The sequence below is a fragment of the Anser anser genome, assembly GCF_964211835.1.
Source record: "Anser anser genome assembly, chromosome: 3".
NCBI classification, from domain to species: Eukaryota; Metazoa; Chordata; class Aves; order Anseriformes; family Anatidae; genus Anser; species Anser anser.
Window position 1 is genome coordinate 71103231 of NC_139722.1, and position 15163 is coordinate 71118393.

General features: G+C 34.6%; 1 protein-coding gene across 12 annotated transcripts in view; it reads right to left on the bottom strand.

Annotated features, from left to right (window-relative positions):
- Positions 1 to 222: 222 nt before the first annotated feature.
- The window catches only part of STXBP5 (syntaxin binding protein 5), a 114345-nt gene continuing 99404 nt past the window's right edge, over positions 223 to 15163 (bottom strand). For all 12 annotated transcript variants that reach the window (XM_083831913.1, XM_083831914.1, XM_083831924.1 and 9 more), the window contains 6 exons: positions 13980 to 14219; positions 12680 to 13049; positions 9804 to 9969; positions 8922 to 9033; positions 6408 to 6628; positions 223 to 5772 (listed from right to left, as the gene is read on the bottom strand). In XM_083831913.1, coding sequence (XP_083688039.1) covers positions 5731 to 5772; positions 6408 to 6628; positions 8922 to 9033; positions 9804 to 9969; positions 12680 to 13049; positions 13980 to 14219 — 1151 coding nt within the window. In that variant the 3' untranslated portion in view covers positions 223 to 5730. The remainder of the gene's footprint in view (positions 5773 to 6407; positions 6629 to 8921; positions 9034 to 9803; positions 9970 to 12679; positions 13050 to 13979; positions 14220 to 15163) is intronic.

A 15163-nucleotide genomic window follows, 5' to 3' on the forward strand; every position in this document is an offset into this window, starting at 1 on the left:
TTTATTTTTAACCCCCACAACAACAAAAGACAGGAAGTTTAATGGATTGAAAGCTATCCTTGCAAGATGTCCTTATTATAAAGGACATCTCAAAACTTTAAGCAAAATGAAGACGACTCTTTTGGCAAGAAGGGACTTACTGCACACTCCAAACAGCAGTAAAAGGATTGTTAGGGGAAGGAAAAAAAAGGGGGGGGAGGGGGAGAAGTAAATTAGACTCACTTCAGGAGAGATTTGAATAGTTTATTTTGCCCAATCAGAGCCCTTCAGCATAATGACACATTCATATACACATATATGAACATTTTTTTCTGAAACATTAATGTATAATACATTTTAAATTTAAAATACCAGCTGCACAGGTATTTTTATTTACAAAAATATTCCATACTTAATTTTTTTTTTTTACTTTGTTATGATGACATAGTTCAGTTCAAGTACATGTAAGTAAAATAACTCTATGCAATCTAACATAGTTGTTTGTAACAGTACAGTTTGCAGTTCATATGAAACTATATTTGTAGACAGATGGATTTGCAACCCTACCTAAAATGCATATTCCAGTAATCACCCTCAGAAGAGCTAGTGGGGCTCAGCAAGACTTAACTGAAAATAAGTTGCAATGAACAAAAAGAAAAAACACACATGTACACACTAAGTTATACATAAACAAGAACTGCTACACATCAAGCATGCTTACCCACAAGTGGGCAATGTTAGAAAAATTTACTGATTTCCCCCCCGGCCCATGGAGCTGGTACAATGAAACAGTAGCATAACTAGAAAGCAGCATGTTTTCCTAGTTCTAACCACTACAGATAGCAGAGCTCAGGTCTAAAATAACATATTACTGCTTATTTACAGTTCTTTTTTAAAAGGGAATATTTAAAACATGTTCCCACCCCACTCTCTTTGCATCACTGAATGGTAGTAGTAATCCACATACAACTCCTTACATGTTTTCAACTGAAACAGCTTAACTTCTAGTTATTATTTGCCTGTAATATGTAACTTAGGTACTAATAAAAACAAATGCAAGTGTCAAAGAAACCTACGGCTGTATGACAAACATTTTGAGGTGCTTACCACGAAAAAATAAAAGGAATGCCAATTGACAGCTTTCATTTGATTGTTCTATGTTTCCGTCTTGTTTCTTCTTTACCAACACCCACGTCTTTAAGCCTGAACTTTATAAAGAATAAAAGAACTCAGAAACGCAGTACGCTCATCTGGCTTGGAACAGTAATAAAATAGATGATAGACAGCACATTTTTATAACATACATGAGAGAGAGAAACTGGCCCAGCTTAAGTTAGCTTTTCAATGAAAACTGAAATTACACCAGTATACCTGATTCTCCTAAACTACGCATTTGTTGATTCACTTCCTCCCCTCAAACATCATTTGTTTTTGTCTACAAAGTGAAGATTTTGTGGTAGTAGCACAGCTATCAACATCTACCCAGAAAGAATCACGTTATACATGAAATTGGCCAGAATGAAGGAAGAAGTTCCACTGACAAGTTACCTTGCAACTTGTAGAGGGAGGCAAGTCCTTGCACTCCTTCCCCACCACATGCAGAACTTCAGCCACCATCAGTATCCACCAGTTATATGAAACCATGATGAGAAAAGGGAGGAGGGTACTTCTTCAGTCACAGGCTATAGGTTTTTCAACACACATTTGGTATACAAAAGAATTGATTTACATGTAAAGAGCTGATGTATAATGAAGACTTGTACATTAGTCAAAGAAAATCTGTATTGGACAAACCTCATTTCAATTTTTGGGAATTTTAAGAGTCCAAGGAATATAGCTGAAAATTCTTTCATGTGAATACTTAAAAAAATCATAGAAAGCAAGTCAGCCATTGACTGCAGCTATTGAGAAAACTTCTACGTTACATTAGTTTTTTGAATGCACTATCTTCCCTCTTCATACTTAGGGAATTTTTTTAAAGAATGTTCAAAATGGGAGGTAAAAGTATAATTATTTTCTGCAAAGCAAAATGGGCTGTTTGTTTTCATTGCTTAGTAATTGTATCATCTCGATATGAGATATGAATGTATTCATAAGCTTAAAACAACTTCTTCTATGGATAATATACATACTTTAAGTACTTTGACTTAAAAATTGAACATAAGTCTTTAAAATTAAAGGTAGAAGTGTACATATAAAAATTATTTAAAATTAAAAGTATATTCTTAAGCAGTATGTATAAATATAACAGTTTGTTGTATTATCTAGTAACAAATCTGAAAGTGTTGCAGAAATTTATAAACTGAATGCTGACACAGGATAAGTGCCTTTCATTAGACTCTACATTGTATATACTTGTATATACATATTTTGCTAAGAAAACACACATTCTGAATTATAGTCACATAATTAGCAAATGTGCCCCAAAGTAACCTGCTCTAAACTCTTCACTGAATGTGTGTGCTTATATACAAATAATGAACCTAAACTGCACAAATGTCCAAACAAAATTAAGGAATAAAGTATCATGACTGAATTAAAGTGCAGGAAAAATTCAAGTTTAAAAGTTCAGGTAGGATCAGTGCTATTAATTAAGGAAAAAAAAAAAGAAAAGAAGAAAAAAACAAAAAGGAAAAAAGGAAGTGAACTTGCTTCCAAAAGTCCTCCTTTGGATGTAGCTTTCTAACATCTCCTGCCGTGTAAGTACCACCTCAGGCAAAAATCTTTGTATAAAGACAGACAAAAAACACAGCTATATATTACTATATTTTATAACTTTTTTTTTTGCCAAAGAACAAATCACTGGAGATGCCTGTGGTGTAACACTTTCAGACTTATTTGGAATACACGCATATTTACACATATCAACATTCAGAAGTTACAATTTGGCAGGACTAAGGTGAAGAAAAGCTTCTTCAGTTTACAGTTCCTAATGAGACACACTACATATAAACAGATAGGTAGCAGCAGTTTCTTACACTTCCATCAAAAAAATAAAAAAAGTAATGCTCAATTGTATAATTTTCCAGACACTCTAAAAAAGTTTCACACAACTAAAATGCTAGCAAAAAAAAAAACAAAAACACAGGGGTGTTTTCCCCCAAGGATTTCAACGTAGTTTGCTGTACAAAAGGTGCACCACAAATAGCAGAAGATACATGTATATGATCAACTTCCTTCCACAGAGAAGGAATAAGGAACATCTTACACTGAGATTGTACATAGCCCCTGTTATTGACCAAGAACCATTTTTCATATTCATCTTCTGAGCAACTATTTCATTAGTTTTCAAATCTAGAAACATGCTCTGAACATGTGCAACAAAAGATTCAACTATGATACATTCTATAATACCAAATAAACCACTGCTCTCCTTGTACTGGCACATTGTCTCTCGTTGCCTCATTTTTTGCTTGCTGGTGGTCATCAAATGTTTCCCAATGGGAAAAAGTTTAATATGCTTTTCTTTCAAGCCAAGGTCATCTTCCATTGAACTGATACCACAATTTGCTGAAGAGTATTTTTGCCATCCTCTCTCCCAGAGACTAACCAGACTAATTTTCCAGGATGATTCTGTTGTTCTGAAACACAGTTCATCTTCAACAAGTTAAATAATAATCAGTCATCTCCATTTATGAACGTGAGAAAAGTATGGGCACGAATGTCAGGTAGGGTGTTATATTTTTGTAAATGGTATGACCAGAGTTTATCTAGTTCTCTTCTACCTGGACTTTAAACAAAATGGTATTGATTTAAATATGCATTAGTTGGACACTAAGAAAAAAAATAGATTAACAGGCAGAGACAAAATGTGTGGCAAGCTGAGTTAACGTTGCCTCAATAGATATGGTACAGAGACATCAAGAAAACAGTGCCACATGTTCAAATTGTGATGTTCATATAGCTGACACGGTATGGTATGCCTTCATACTGGCAACAAAAAATTACTTGTCTTTAAATGTAACTATAGATAAAATCAGAAAACTTATCGATTTGTGCTACAAATCTCAAGCACATTTACTGGGATGAGTGACTAATTAAAAAAAAGAATTAAGAACCATCATTAACTTTACTATTTGGCATCTTTTTATATGTATTTTAAGGTTCACATATCTATGTACCTGCAACATCACTTCACAATACAGATATAACCCAGGTTTTGCTTCAGAACATTTGGAAAGCGTGTGAAAAACACACACAGAATGCAGTGCTTGGACAAGCAGACCCAAATAATTAATTTCTGACAATATTGAAAGACATCACCTATCAGCTTCTAAGTATTCCCTTTTACAAAACAAAACCAGACAGTAACTATTCCTGCCTTTTTGAGGAAAACAAAGGCCAAATTCATTTTTGAAATGCAAACATTTATTTTAAAAGACCCCTGGTCATCCCCACTATTACAGCTTTAGCGCAGCAGCCATTAACAAGTAAGCTCAGCTAAATTATTTACCTTACCCAACTTGAATATCATTTCACTGAGTTTTAGTGGACATTTAACATTGCCCACAATATTGAAAACACTGCTTTACAGATTAAATCTGAACTTTAGGCAAGCTGCCTTTAACACTTTGTGGGGCTGAGATAGGTACTTGTAAAATAGCTCTACTAGCAGGGTTTAGAAATTTGCTAAATATCCTGACAATTATTAAATATCAGATGCTTGCCATTATTCATGCATCAGCACCTCCATGGAGTGTAAAACTGTTTGAAAACCTGAGTACGAGATTATCCGATTTCAGAGTAAATGACTAGAGGGGCATCTAGAACGTAAGTTTTAAGCGAAACTATCTCAGCTATTTTAATTAGTGGCTGTAAAGATACATTCTGTTAAACTTTTATAAAAATTCACAGCATGAATGGAACCCACAGCCAGTTCTAAACGTTATACAAACTGAACCAATAATTGTTTTTGGCAAAAAGTAATATTTAACTAAACAGAAGTTGAAGTATTCTTACCACAATGAAGATGTTACCACATTTCACATTGCACATCCATAACACAAATGAAAACTCCCAGCATGACACATTCCAGTCATATTATTCACTTGACTTCTTTTAATGCAAAAATTGTGTATTCTCTTGTTTTGCACTTCACAGAATATGATGTGAATACAAGAATACTAGATCGGGGTCCAAGGAAAGACTATGCACAGGTCAACTATGTATACAATTTTCAACATGAAATTTTCCAAGCTTAGAGATTTTCTGATGAAAGAAATGACAGCAAGCTTCCACTCTTCTTCAACAATAATGGTAAATATAGAGAGTCCTAGAGAGGGTAAGTGTAAGTCAGCTACTGTCCAGCAAGACAAACAACTTTATTCCAGCTCTCGGACCCCTGATTTATTGCCTCTCCTCACAGGAGGGTATAACACTGGCAGCAAGTACAACAGCACAAAAACTTTTGGCATATGAAATATTAACACAGGATTGACCCTGCATTGCCCCTGCCCATCACACTACTTCCTTTATCCCTTTTCCACATATTCCAGTTACCTGCTCTGTTCTCCAACTCTCAGCTAACCAACAGCTAAGAAACACTCAAGGTTTCTTTCTTTTTACGTTTCTCTTAAATATAAAGCTCCTCAGTTAAAGCCACGACTGAGGTAAAACAGTGTGTGATTTGTGCTAGGAAACAACAGTATCCAATGCTGAATACTTCTTTAAATTTCAATGTTCCTGCCAAAATTAATGAAAAACAAGATTTTCATCAGGACAAAATTAAACAGGTGTAATTGATGAGCATCATCAGAATTGGTACCACTTCTTGTCTTTGTACTTCAACATCATCTAAAAAACAAAGAAACAATTTTTAATTAATGTTTCTATAATGTACTACAGAGTGCTATAACACAAACAACGCATCATAGCTGAACAGTGAGGGTTTGGCATGATGAATTTTCTAATGGTGACATAATTGCTGATTTTCTGGTCTCTGATAGAAGATGACAATTTCGGAGAATGGGAAGGTTGCACAGAAGATTGGGGGATGAAAGGAGATCTGCAGGACACTCAAGAGAACAGCTATCCTTCGTACTGACTGAGGAAAAAATGAACTTGGAGTCACAGACTGTTGGATCTTTCTTAAGAATCACAGGAATCTCACACAGAGCATTAATTATCTAATTCAGTGACAAATTCTTTAAGTAATGGGAAATGAGCAGGCCTTTTGGAAATCTACATACCACTCAGACAGATGGCACACTCCAGACCGATGTGCCAAAAAACAAAAGGTGCTTACCTTAATATTTAACTATTAGGAGTAATGATTGCAAGATAGAAATGAAGTATGTTATAAATGACATTGCATTCCCTTTAGACCTCTCTAATATGCCTTTAAAGTGGAAGTCAGTTTCTTGCAAAGATTACATGTATTCAATAGACAATCAATTTGATGCTCTTAGTTTAACATGTAATGAACTCACCTCATGAGCATGTTTAGAGAAAGAATCGGCACTGTAAAGCATAGCTGCAGTTTTTTCTTCCAGTTCTCCTAGTTTCTGTCCTCGTTCATCTAGTGCCAGCCGGGCTCGTGCTAGTTCACCAACTACACCAGATGCTGCTCCTTTGACACCTTCAATACCCCCAGGCCCTGGAATATGCTGGGCAAGACTTCTTGATGCCTTTCCAGACGCTGATTCTCCAACTGGAGGCATTTGCAAAGCAGCAAAAAAAGAACAGTAGGGTTTTTTTTATCATTATGACATAAATATCAATATAACTGCTTTATAAAGAGGTGTTTTTTTTTTTTACATGGACAGCAAACACTTAATCATAAGCATGCCTATGAGCAATACTCACTACTCTGTTACTATTTAATCAAATTGAGATTTTGAAAACATATTTCAGAGTTTCCAGGCATTTTATAAAATTTTAACCTCGTCACAGTTCAAGCATGAAATTAAAACTCACAACAGTGTTGACATCACCATCATTAACAGAATTATGCAGTTTTTAACAATACAGCTTGCTTCACAAGGAGGGCGTTGGAAATTCAGTAAAGCAGGAGAACTTCAGTAATAGGAGCTGCGGTCAATACTGGAAGTGCTTTGCTGTTATAACCTACCAGCGTAAGTTTCCTACAGTGGAAATTTAGTTTTAGATTCAGACACCTAAAGACTAGTTATCAGTGATCCCATTAGTGTAAGCAAACACGTTTAAAAGAAAAGTAACATACATCTTGGAAAGACAGAGCACAGCTGTATGAACAAATCAGTTCATCCTAAAATAAACACCCACAAGTGGTGAGCTGAACAGCTCTGCTCCGGTGACCATACTGACTAGATCTCCTTTGCTCATACTGGGACATAAGCCACCTAGTTCAGTTTAGAAACTTAGACACTGATATCTCTCTCAAACTGACTTGTATACTCTACAAATATCGAAAGAAAGGACAAGAAAAGGCCTTTTTGGGTATTAAAGTCAAACCAAACAATCTTTTTATTTTTGTCTTTTAAAAATGAAATTATGGTTAACATTTTTCCCCCCACCTCTAACAAAGAATATTATTATTGTTAAATTAAAAAAATGCTGCAGTATTTCAGGATTTTCTGATCTGATTTTATGGTTCTAGGAAGAATGATTTTCATTTCAACCAATACTACATACATTTTGATTCTTGAGGAACATACAGAAAACCATTTCACTTATTGCAGACAGATTCTGCAGTGATCCTCATGTTAAGTATTACTATTCTGAAGATGTTTTCAGATGTCTTAGTTGTCATTGAACTCACTATCAGGCTACAATTCATTTGGATTTTTTCCCTATTCAGCATTTTTATTCTGATAATTTGAGCCAAAAAGGCATTTTCTATTGAAAACCACAAAGCCAGAGATAGTTATAAAAACCACTTGAGATCTCCTTAAAAATAGGTCAGAGGAGTCAGTGCAAAATTGTGGAAACTTCAAATGATGTAAAATGATACCTTCTAAAGTTATAAGTATGCTTTTCTGTTGCCATGAACTGGTAGTTTTCCCATGTTCCAGGCATGCTAATTAAATGTGTAATTTCTATGTGCGAGTTTCTCTAATAGAATACTTGACCAACCTTTCAAATTATTATGTGTACATAACTACAAATGACATTTTTAAATTGGAAAACACCTCTCAATATTTTTTATTTATAAATACACACGCATGTTCAAAATATATAGGCAAAGAAGTAAGCATTAATTTTTACTGGATAGATCAAAAGAACTTATAATAGAAAAGTTTGTCAGGGAGCCCTGTCTGATTTAACAGCAACATTTCACACTGAAAAGCAAACAGTTCTACTTACCAATAAACTTGCATAAAATGATGTTTCAACTAGCAAATCTATGACTAAGTAGATTTTATTTCCTTTAAATATATTAAAATGCTGCATACAACCACAATAAAGGACTAATAAATATGTAATCAAGAAGTAATGACAAAATGCAATAGAATTTTGGCCAAATGTGAACTTAATTCAGTCCTCTATTCATAGGACAATAAAGTACAATACAGTGGTGTCCTCTCTCTCATTTCTGAGGCACAAGCCGAATGAAGAAAAAAATCTAGTAGGTGAATTGAAGTAGAATAGTTTCAGTTTTCTTACTGTTCAAATGTAGTGCTCTCCAGAACCAGTCTCTTTCAGTTTACCAGCATTAAGAGAATTATGGACAGTGCTACAGACTTAAGATGAATAAATATGAGATCAGTTGTCCCTTTTACTGTCTTATCATCCAATCTTGAATAAATAAGGTAAAGCAGTCTGTGAGAAAACAGTAACATTTTCTGATCTTGTTGGTAAGGTGTGCAACATGTAAAGCTATGAAAATTTATTTCTTGTCGTTCCCTTTCTCAGTTTCCTCTTTGCAAATGTAGTGTCCTATTAACACAGTCAAAACATTTCTCAAGGATCACTGGCTTCCTTGGGTGGAAGTAACAGAAAAATAAAGAATATTAAAAACTTACACAGTTCTTCTCTGTCAAGTGACTGTGCCCCACCTCCGAACAGGCCTTTAAAGAAACCCCTATTTGGTGCTTCTGGTGTTTCTACAGGAGTGAAGAGCTCACCCAACATTTCCTTTTCAATAAAGAGATACAACAAGGCATACATCATTTCACACACAAATTAATGAAATATTCTGTCACTTCAGACATTTATTTCATCGATCTGAATTTCAAAACAAATATGTTTTAATAGACATCTGCCTTTGCAGTAGGTAGTCACTGCTACTTAGGAAATAAAAAATAAAAACATACTAGGAAATCTGTCCAGACCATCTGTTCAGATAGTTGCAAGCTTATAGCTCAAGAATATTTGCAAAGAAATGTATTTGAGTAAAGCTGTATTTTCTTCTCAACTTGGGCAATACTTCTGATCTTGTTCTGTTGAAACTGTATCTACAAATGCTCATATCCACAGGTTGCACAACAGAACTTGCATAATGTATTTCTGCTATATCTGTATTCTAAACAACTTTGAAGCTGAAGCATTGTAGTGAATCTGTTGAAATTGTTAATACCGCTGCAACATAATAATTTCCTTCAAGTATCTTAAGTTAGCAATCTCCACTTAAGTCTGCACGCACCTCCACCAGCATCATTTGACCAAGAGTTGTGCATATGTTAAACATGGACGAAACTGTTTCATGCAAGAGTATGGATGAAACAGTGCAATGTAAGAGTGGGGGAAATTCATCCTGAATTTGACTCTACAATGAGAAAAATCAGAGCATGATAGCTGAAGCATAGCTTTATGAGAAATTTAATTACTGTAAGCACTGTGAATTTAAAATAGAGACTCGGAGGATAGCCATGTTAGAAGACAGTAAATTTGGTTTTATTAATTACCTGGAGATTTTCACATGTTTCTTGACTGTAGGTGAGCCTCTGTATTTCAGTCGGTGAGACAAGATAGAGTGCTTGTCCATTATTGGTGAAGCAGAATGTCCTGGCTATTCGCATATTGGTGAGTGGCAGGTAATACACATCCAACAGTGGCCTTAAACTTGGCAAACTTAAAGAATAAAAAAAAGCAAATGTAGCAGGATTATCTATTATTGATCAAATGGCTCATTTTTAAAGCACATTATTTTCCTCCTCACTATCTGAATAAGTACAGCATATACAGGATATCATTTAATGCAGTGAAGAACAATTTCAAAACAGAACTATGCAATCTTCCAGTTAGCACCTCAAAAAGAGAAACAGACATCTGCAACAGCTGCATTTGAAAGCATCATTTAAATGATACTCTGAGTATATAAGTCAAAGGTACACTTAAAGTACTATTCAGTAATTACTAATGAAATATTTTAATACCTGCTTATTTTTTTTCTTTCATATACAATTAAATACCCTGCCTCTTCTTTCAGATGAAGATTTTCCTGAATAAAACCACAGGTCTGAAAGAATTGTTCACTTAACGCAGGAAAATATGCAGGGGGAGTGCTTTCAAAGAATAACAGAATTCAGTAATCTCAAACAATAATTTTGTGAATTTATGCCTGCCTTTTTTTCCCTGACTGTATATTTAAAAGGAAATCCTCTTAAATCAAAGTTTTGCTTAGCTTATATTTTCTGTTTCTGCATATGGAACTGCAGTACTTACTGTATCAGGCTACTGAAGAACAGATGCAATGCACTCATGCTGTAATAATGCTCAAGCTACCAAACATTCCTCTCCCTCAAAGAAACACTAAATGCACGGATGCCTTATGTCTTTATAAATATAACCCAAAATGAACCCCTACCTCAAAAATATTACTTGTGAAATTTCTGTACAAACAGAATTTACACAAAATGTTAACTAAAAATCCATCAACCACATATTAAGCAGCTTCTGCTGCAGATAATATCTGCGTAAGATTACTAGTTCTAAAGACTTAAGAAAGCAGGACAAAGTGAAGCTGAAACTAATGATAAAGAAAAAATATAGTGATAGCAACAAGTGTCGTTCCCCTCCCCTCCCCCCCCCCGCCTTTAGCATGATACTGAAATTTCTAAGTGTTAACCTTGCATTTTACAGACTATGTGTTGTCCAATAGCAGGAAACTGACAAACAAAAGGAAGGAGAGTAGATACCTGTAGAACTTTCCTCCATAGTCATATTAAGAATTAAAAAGAAATATTTTCTTTTAAGCACATCATCCAGCAATGACACATCTACCCTGCTTGTATGTAAAATAGGAATATTCCTAGATTGAGTTAGTAAGAGGGAACTGCTTTGCCTCAGACTGCTGGAAGCATCAAATAATCCTTACAGCTTTGAGAGAAATCATGACAATATTAGGTCACATAGGACAAGCATGACGTTAATGACAGCATTTTCAGAGTATTAAACAAACCTGTAGCAGAATGGTCTTATCTAAATTTATATCTGTAGATAGGCATTGGGCATCTTGGGCATGACGATACTCTGACAACTTTACGCAAATGGCAGCAATTTCATGCTTATGAAGTTTCCTCTTTGATAGGTCCGACTCCCTTGGCAAACAAGTGTAGCTGCCACCAGAAATAACTATTCCTGAAATAAATTCATGTTGTTCTAAATAAACTCATGACAAAAAGTCATGTCAGGGCAAGGTTGTCATAGGAGCTGATCCCTGGGAGTTCAACTTATCTACACATCATAACAATTCAGTATCTATAATTTAGCACCTACTTCTCAATGCAAAGTTCATTCGAAAATAAAGTTGATCATGAAAAAAACAGGATTTGTTTGAATATATGGAATGTGAACATTACCAAATTCAGCTTCAATTACGGAAAAAACAGTACTTGCCCTGCAGACAAGCAAGGTGAACAGCATTTTCTAGGGATGTTTAGAATGTATACTGGGGTATAGATCAACGGAGTTACCAACAGACTTAAAAATCAAGACAAACTTTTTAAATTATGATATGAAACAGCTTTAGTTTTATTCCTAGCAGCTCCCTGAAGAAGTGAACATCTTTTTATAGAATTTCCCAAGCTTAGTGCTTGATATTAGCAACTTCTAAAATGATCTTTTAGGAATTTTACTGGCAGAATTTTGAGTGCCATATTCCACATTCATCTTACCATCAGCCACGAATAAAATGTAGGTGCAAGGATATAGGTATATACAGTCTTTTTCCCCCCTACCCCTACTCAGAATAAAACAGCATTTGCAAATATTCAAGAGAAAAGACAGGTAAAGGTTACAAATGTGAAATAAGTACCTTCAAACATTACTTTTACATGTTTAAATTAATAACTTAAACCTCTTAATTTAGATTATTTTTCTATACTACAACTGTCATCAATTTCACCTTTATAGCCTGAGTTTAAGGCCTTTGAGACATGAGCAAGCTACACAACAAAATAGTAAGCTCAAGACATGACTGAGAAGCAAACAGAACTGTAACAACTGCACCAAAAATATGCAGAGCTATGATTAGCTAAAGGTCTAACTTAGAGCAGTTTCCCCCATCCAGGAGTAAGCTCACATTTGAGACAATCTTCATGAGTTCAAGGACTTACAATTATTTGTTGAATTGGTGTAACTTGAGTTAGTGATAAATAATAGGAATATATAATCAAAGGTATCCTGGCCCAGATGTTAGAGGTTCATCAACGCTGAAGTGAATGTACATTTATTTTATTGATATTCTTCTGAAAAAATAAACTATTGAGTTTTATCTAACTTAAGACTCATTTTTTATTTATATATATGTATGTATATCTTTCTATCAAGCAAGTCTTACCTAAAAGTCATAATATGTCCATTGGCACAGAAACATGCAAGGCAGATACTGTTACTCAATGACACTATATCTCCACGAAGAACAAAAGAAGTCTCTGTTATGTTTTGCTTATAAATACAGTTCTGGGATGGCAGTGAGATAACTTTTGCTTGCTTTTCAGAACATATCACTGCATATTGGTTTTCACTGATTTCCTGAGAGGAAGAGGGGGACACTGAAACAGGTCGTCGCTTTTTCAATTTATCTTTTTCATCTTTATCTTCAGGAACATTGTGTTCTCTCCAGGGTTCATGTGCTGGTGAGACTAAAGATCCTGTGGTATCCAGAAAAGCCATTCTCAAAATTGCCCCTTTTAGCCTCAGGATGGTTCCTAAGAAATAGAAGTTGAGAAGATTTCTAAAACAGTTCTAAGTTGAATTTTAAATACAAAATATTCCTTTATGAAGTTAGCAGAATGAAAGCTAAACAAGAACTTAGACTTGCCTAAACAAAACAGAAGTAAAACCTTTGGGCATTAATCTGAAAACCAATGAAGCACATGCAAGTTCACATACCTATTCAATAAAATGTTAAACCAGTTTTCAAAATTTAAGTGTCTGAATATACTCCATTAACATCAATGGTAATGTATTTATTTATTAAAAGAATGGAGCTGGAATGCATATTTGTAACAAACTTTACAAACATGCATCGTGTTCTGCAATGAAGTTGTAGTAGGAAAGCTAAATCTATGCCTAACAGTACATTATTCAGTGTTTATCTTTATTTAGGCAACATTCTGAAAACCATTATTAAGACATCATTACAACAAAATCAGTTGCTGTGTATCAGTAAAACAAGATCTCAGTAAATCACAAGAATACTTCATAATTAGTATTTAAACCATTAAAATAGACAGCCCTTAATTTTTATTTATTTTTTCCATGATTCAGTAGAACTGAGTTTCCTACCATAGCACCAAAAAAAAAACAAAAACAAAATACACATTCTCTACTATCTCTGTTTAACTGTTGCCATCCACTACATTAAAATGAGAAAGTCTACTTTTCTCAACAGATATACTTTGATTTTTTTCTTTTATTATTATGACATTATATATTCAACTTTGGAACATTAAAATTCTGGTAATAAAAGTAATCAATCTATATTGTTAACCTTATTATCTAGATCAATGAAGTATATATTTCCAATTACTCCATAACTGAGAAAAATAGTTTCTTAATATAATAAAATAAAAGCATGAGAAACAACAGCAATATTTATCCAAGTATCTTTAGGCTGTACTCTGCTTTCTACTCACCACTAGGAGAAACAATTACTGGCTGAAGAAGTCTTTGCTCTCCTCCTGGGGGTAGGTTCAGTACAATGACAAGCACTGTACCCAGGGTGGTCCCAACCCACAAGCACGGGGAAGGTGATGTATCGGCTTTTCTTGTGAAAGTCTCACAAAAATGAAGAGCTGAAATTGCCTCGCGTGACTCTTTATCAATGCTAGTTACACTAGAACTCCTGGATCGACTGAAAGAGTTGTCTTTGACATCTGAAAACAGATAGGTATTAATTAGAAAGAGCAAAATGCAGGAATTAAGAAAATTGAGATAATCTTTTAGTTTTGTTCTTTAGTATATGTATCATACTACTGCTTTTTATTACTACTTTATTCTTCCTTAATTATATTTCTACTGTGATTCTTCCTTAATCATATTTCTTTTTGATTCTATTTTGAACAAAGCACCCAATCTTTCTTTGCAGAGGTAGTGATTAAGTAATTGCCATGAATGACTTATCACAGAATGGTTTGGGTTGGGAGGGACTTTAAAGACCATCTTCTTCCAATCCCCCTGTCAGGGGCAGGGACACCTCCTTCTAGACCAGGTTGCTCAAAGCTCCGTCCAGCCTGGCCTTGAACATCTCTAGGGTTGGAACATCCACACCTTCTCTGGGCAACTTGCTCCCGTGTCTCACTACTTCTTTCTTACTAGTATCAAATCTAAACCTGCTCTTTTTTAGTTTGAAACTGTTACCCCTTGACCTGTCACTACACTCCCTGATAAAGCATATTGGACACTTCTGCCTTCTTGAGACAAAAAGTTATCATTAAACAACAGGAGTCCTTAAAAAAAATAAAAAAGTAAAATTAAAAAAAACCTGTCAATTAGCTCATTGATCAGATAAAAAATGGTTTCCATGACAAACAGCTTAATGATTTTTTTTTTTTTTTTTTTTTTAAGATTCAACTATTTTAGTTTAAGAAGGACAGGCACAACCAGACATCATGATTACACAACCTGTAATGACTTACAATATTGTCCCACTTCAGGAAACTGCATGAAGGAGTTTTCATAGGCCATTTGCACACACCTGAACTTTTAGTAAGAGAAACATCAAACGCTACCAAATGCCATTTGGCACTGCTATGAAAAGCTGAAGATCTCCTTTTTGAATAAAGTACAATATGGCAGTAACAGTTTTCATCAGGTTGTC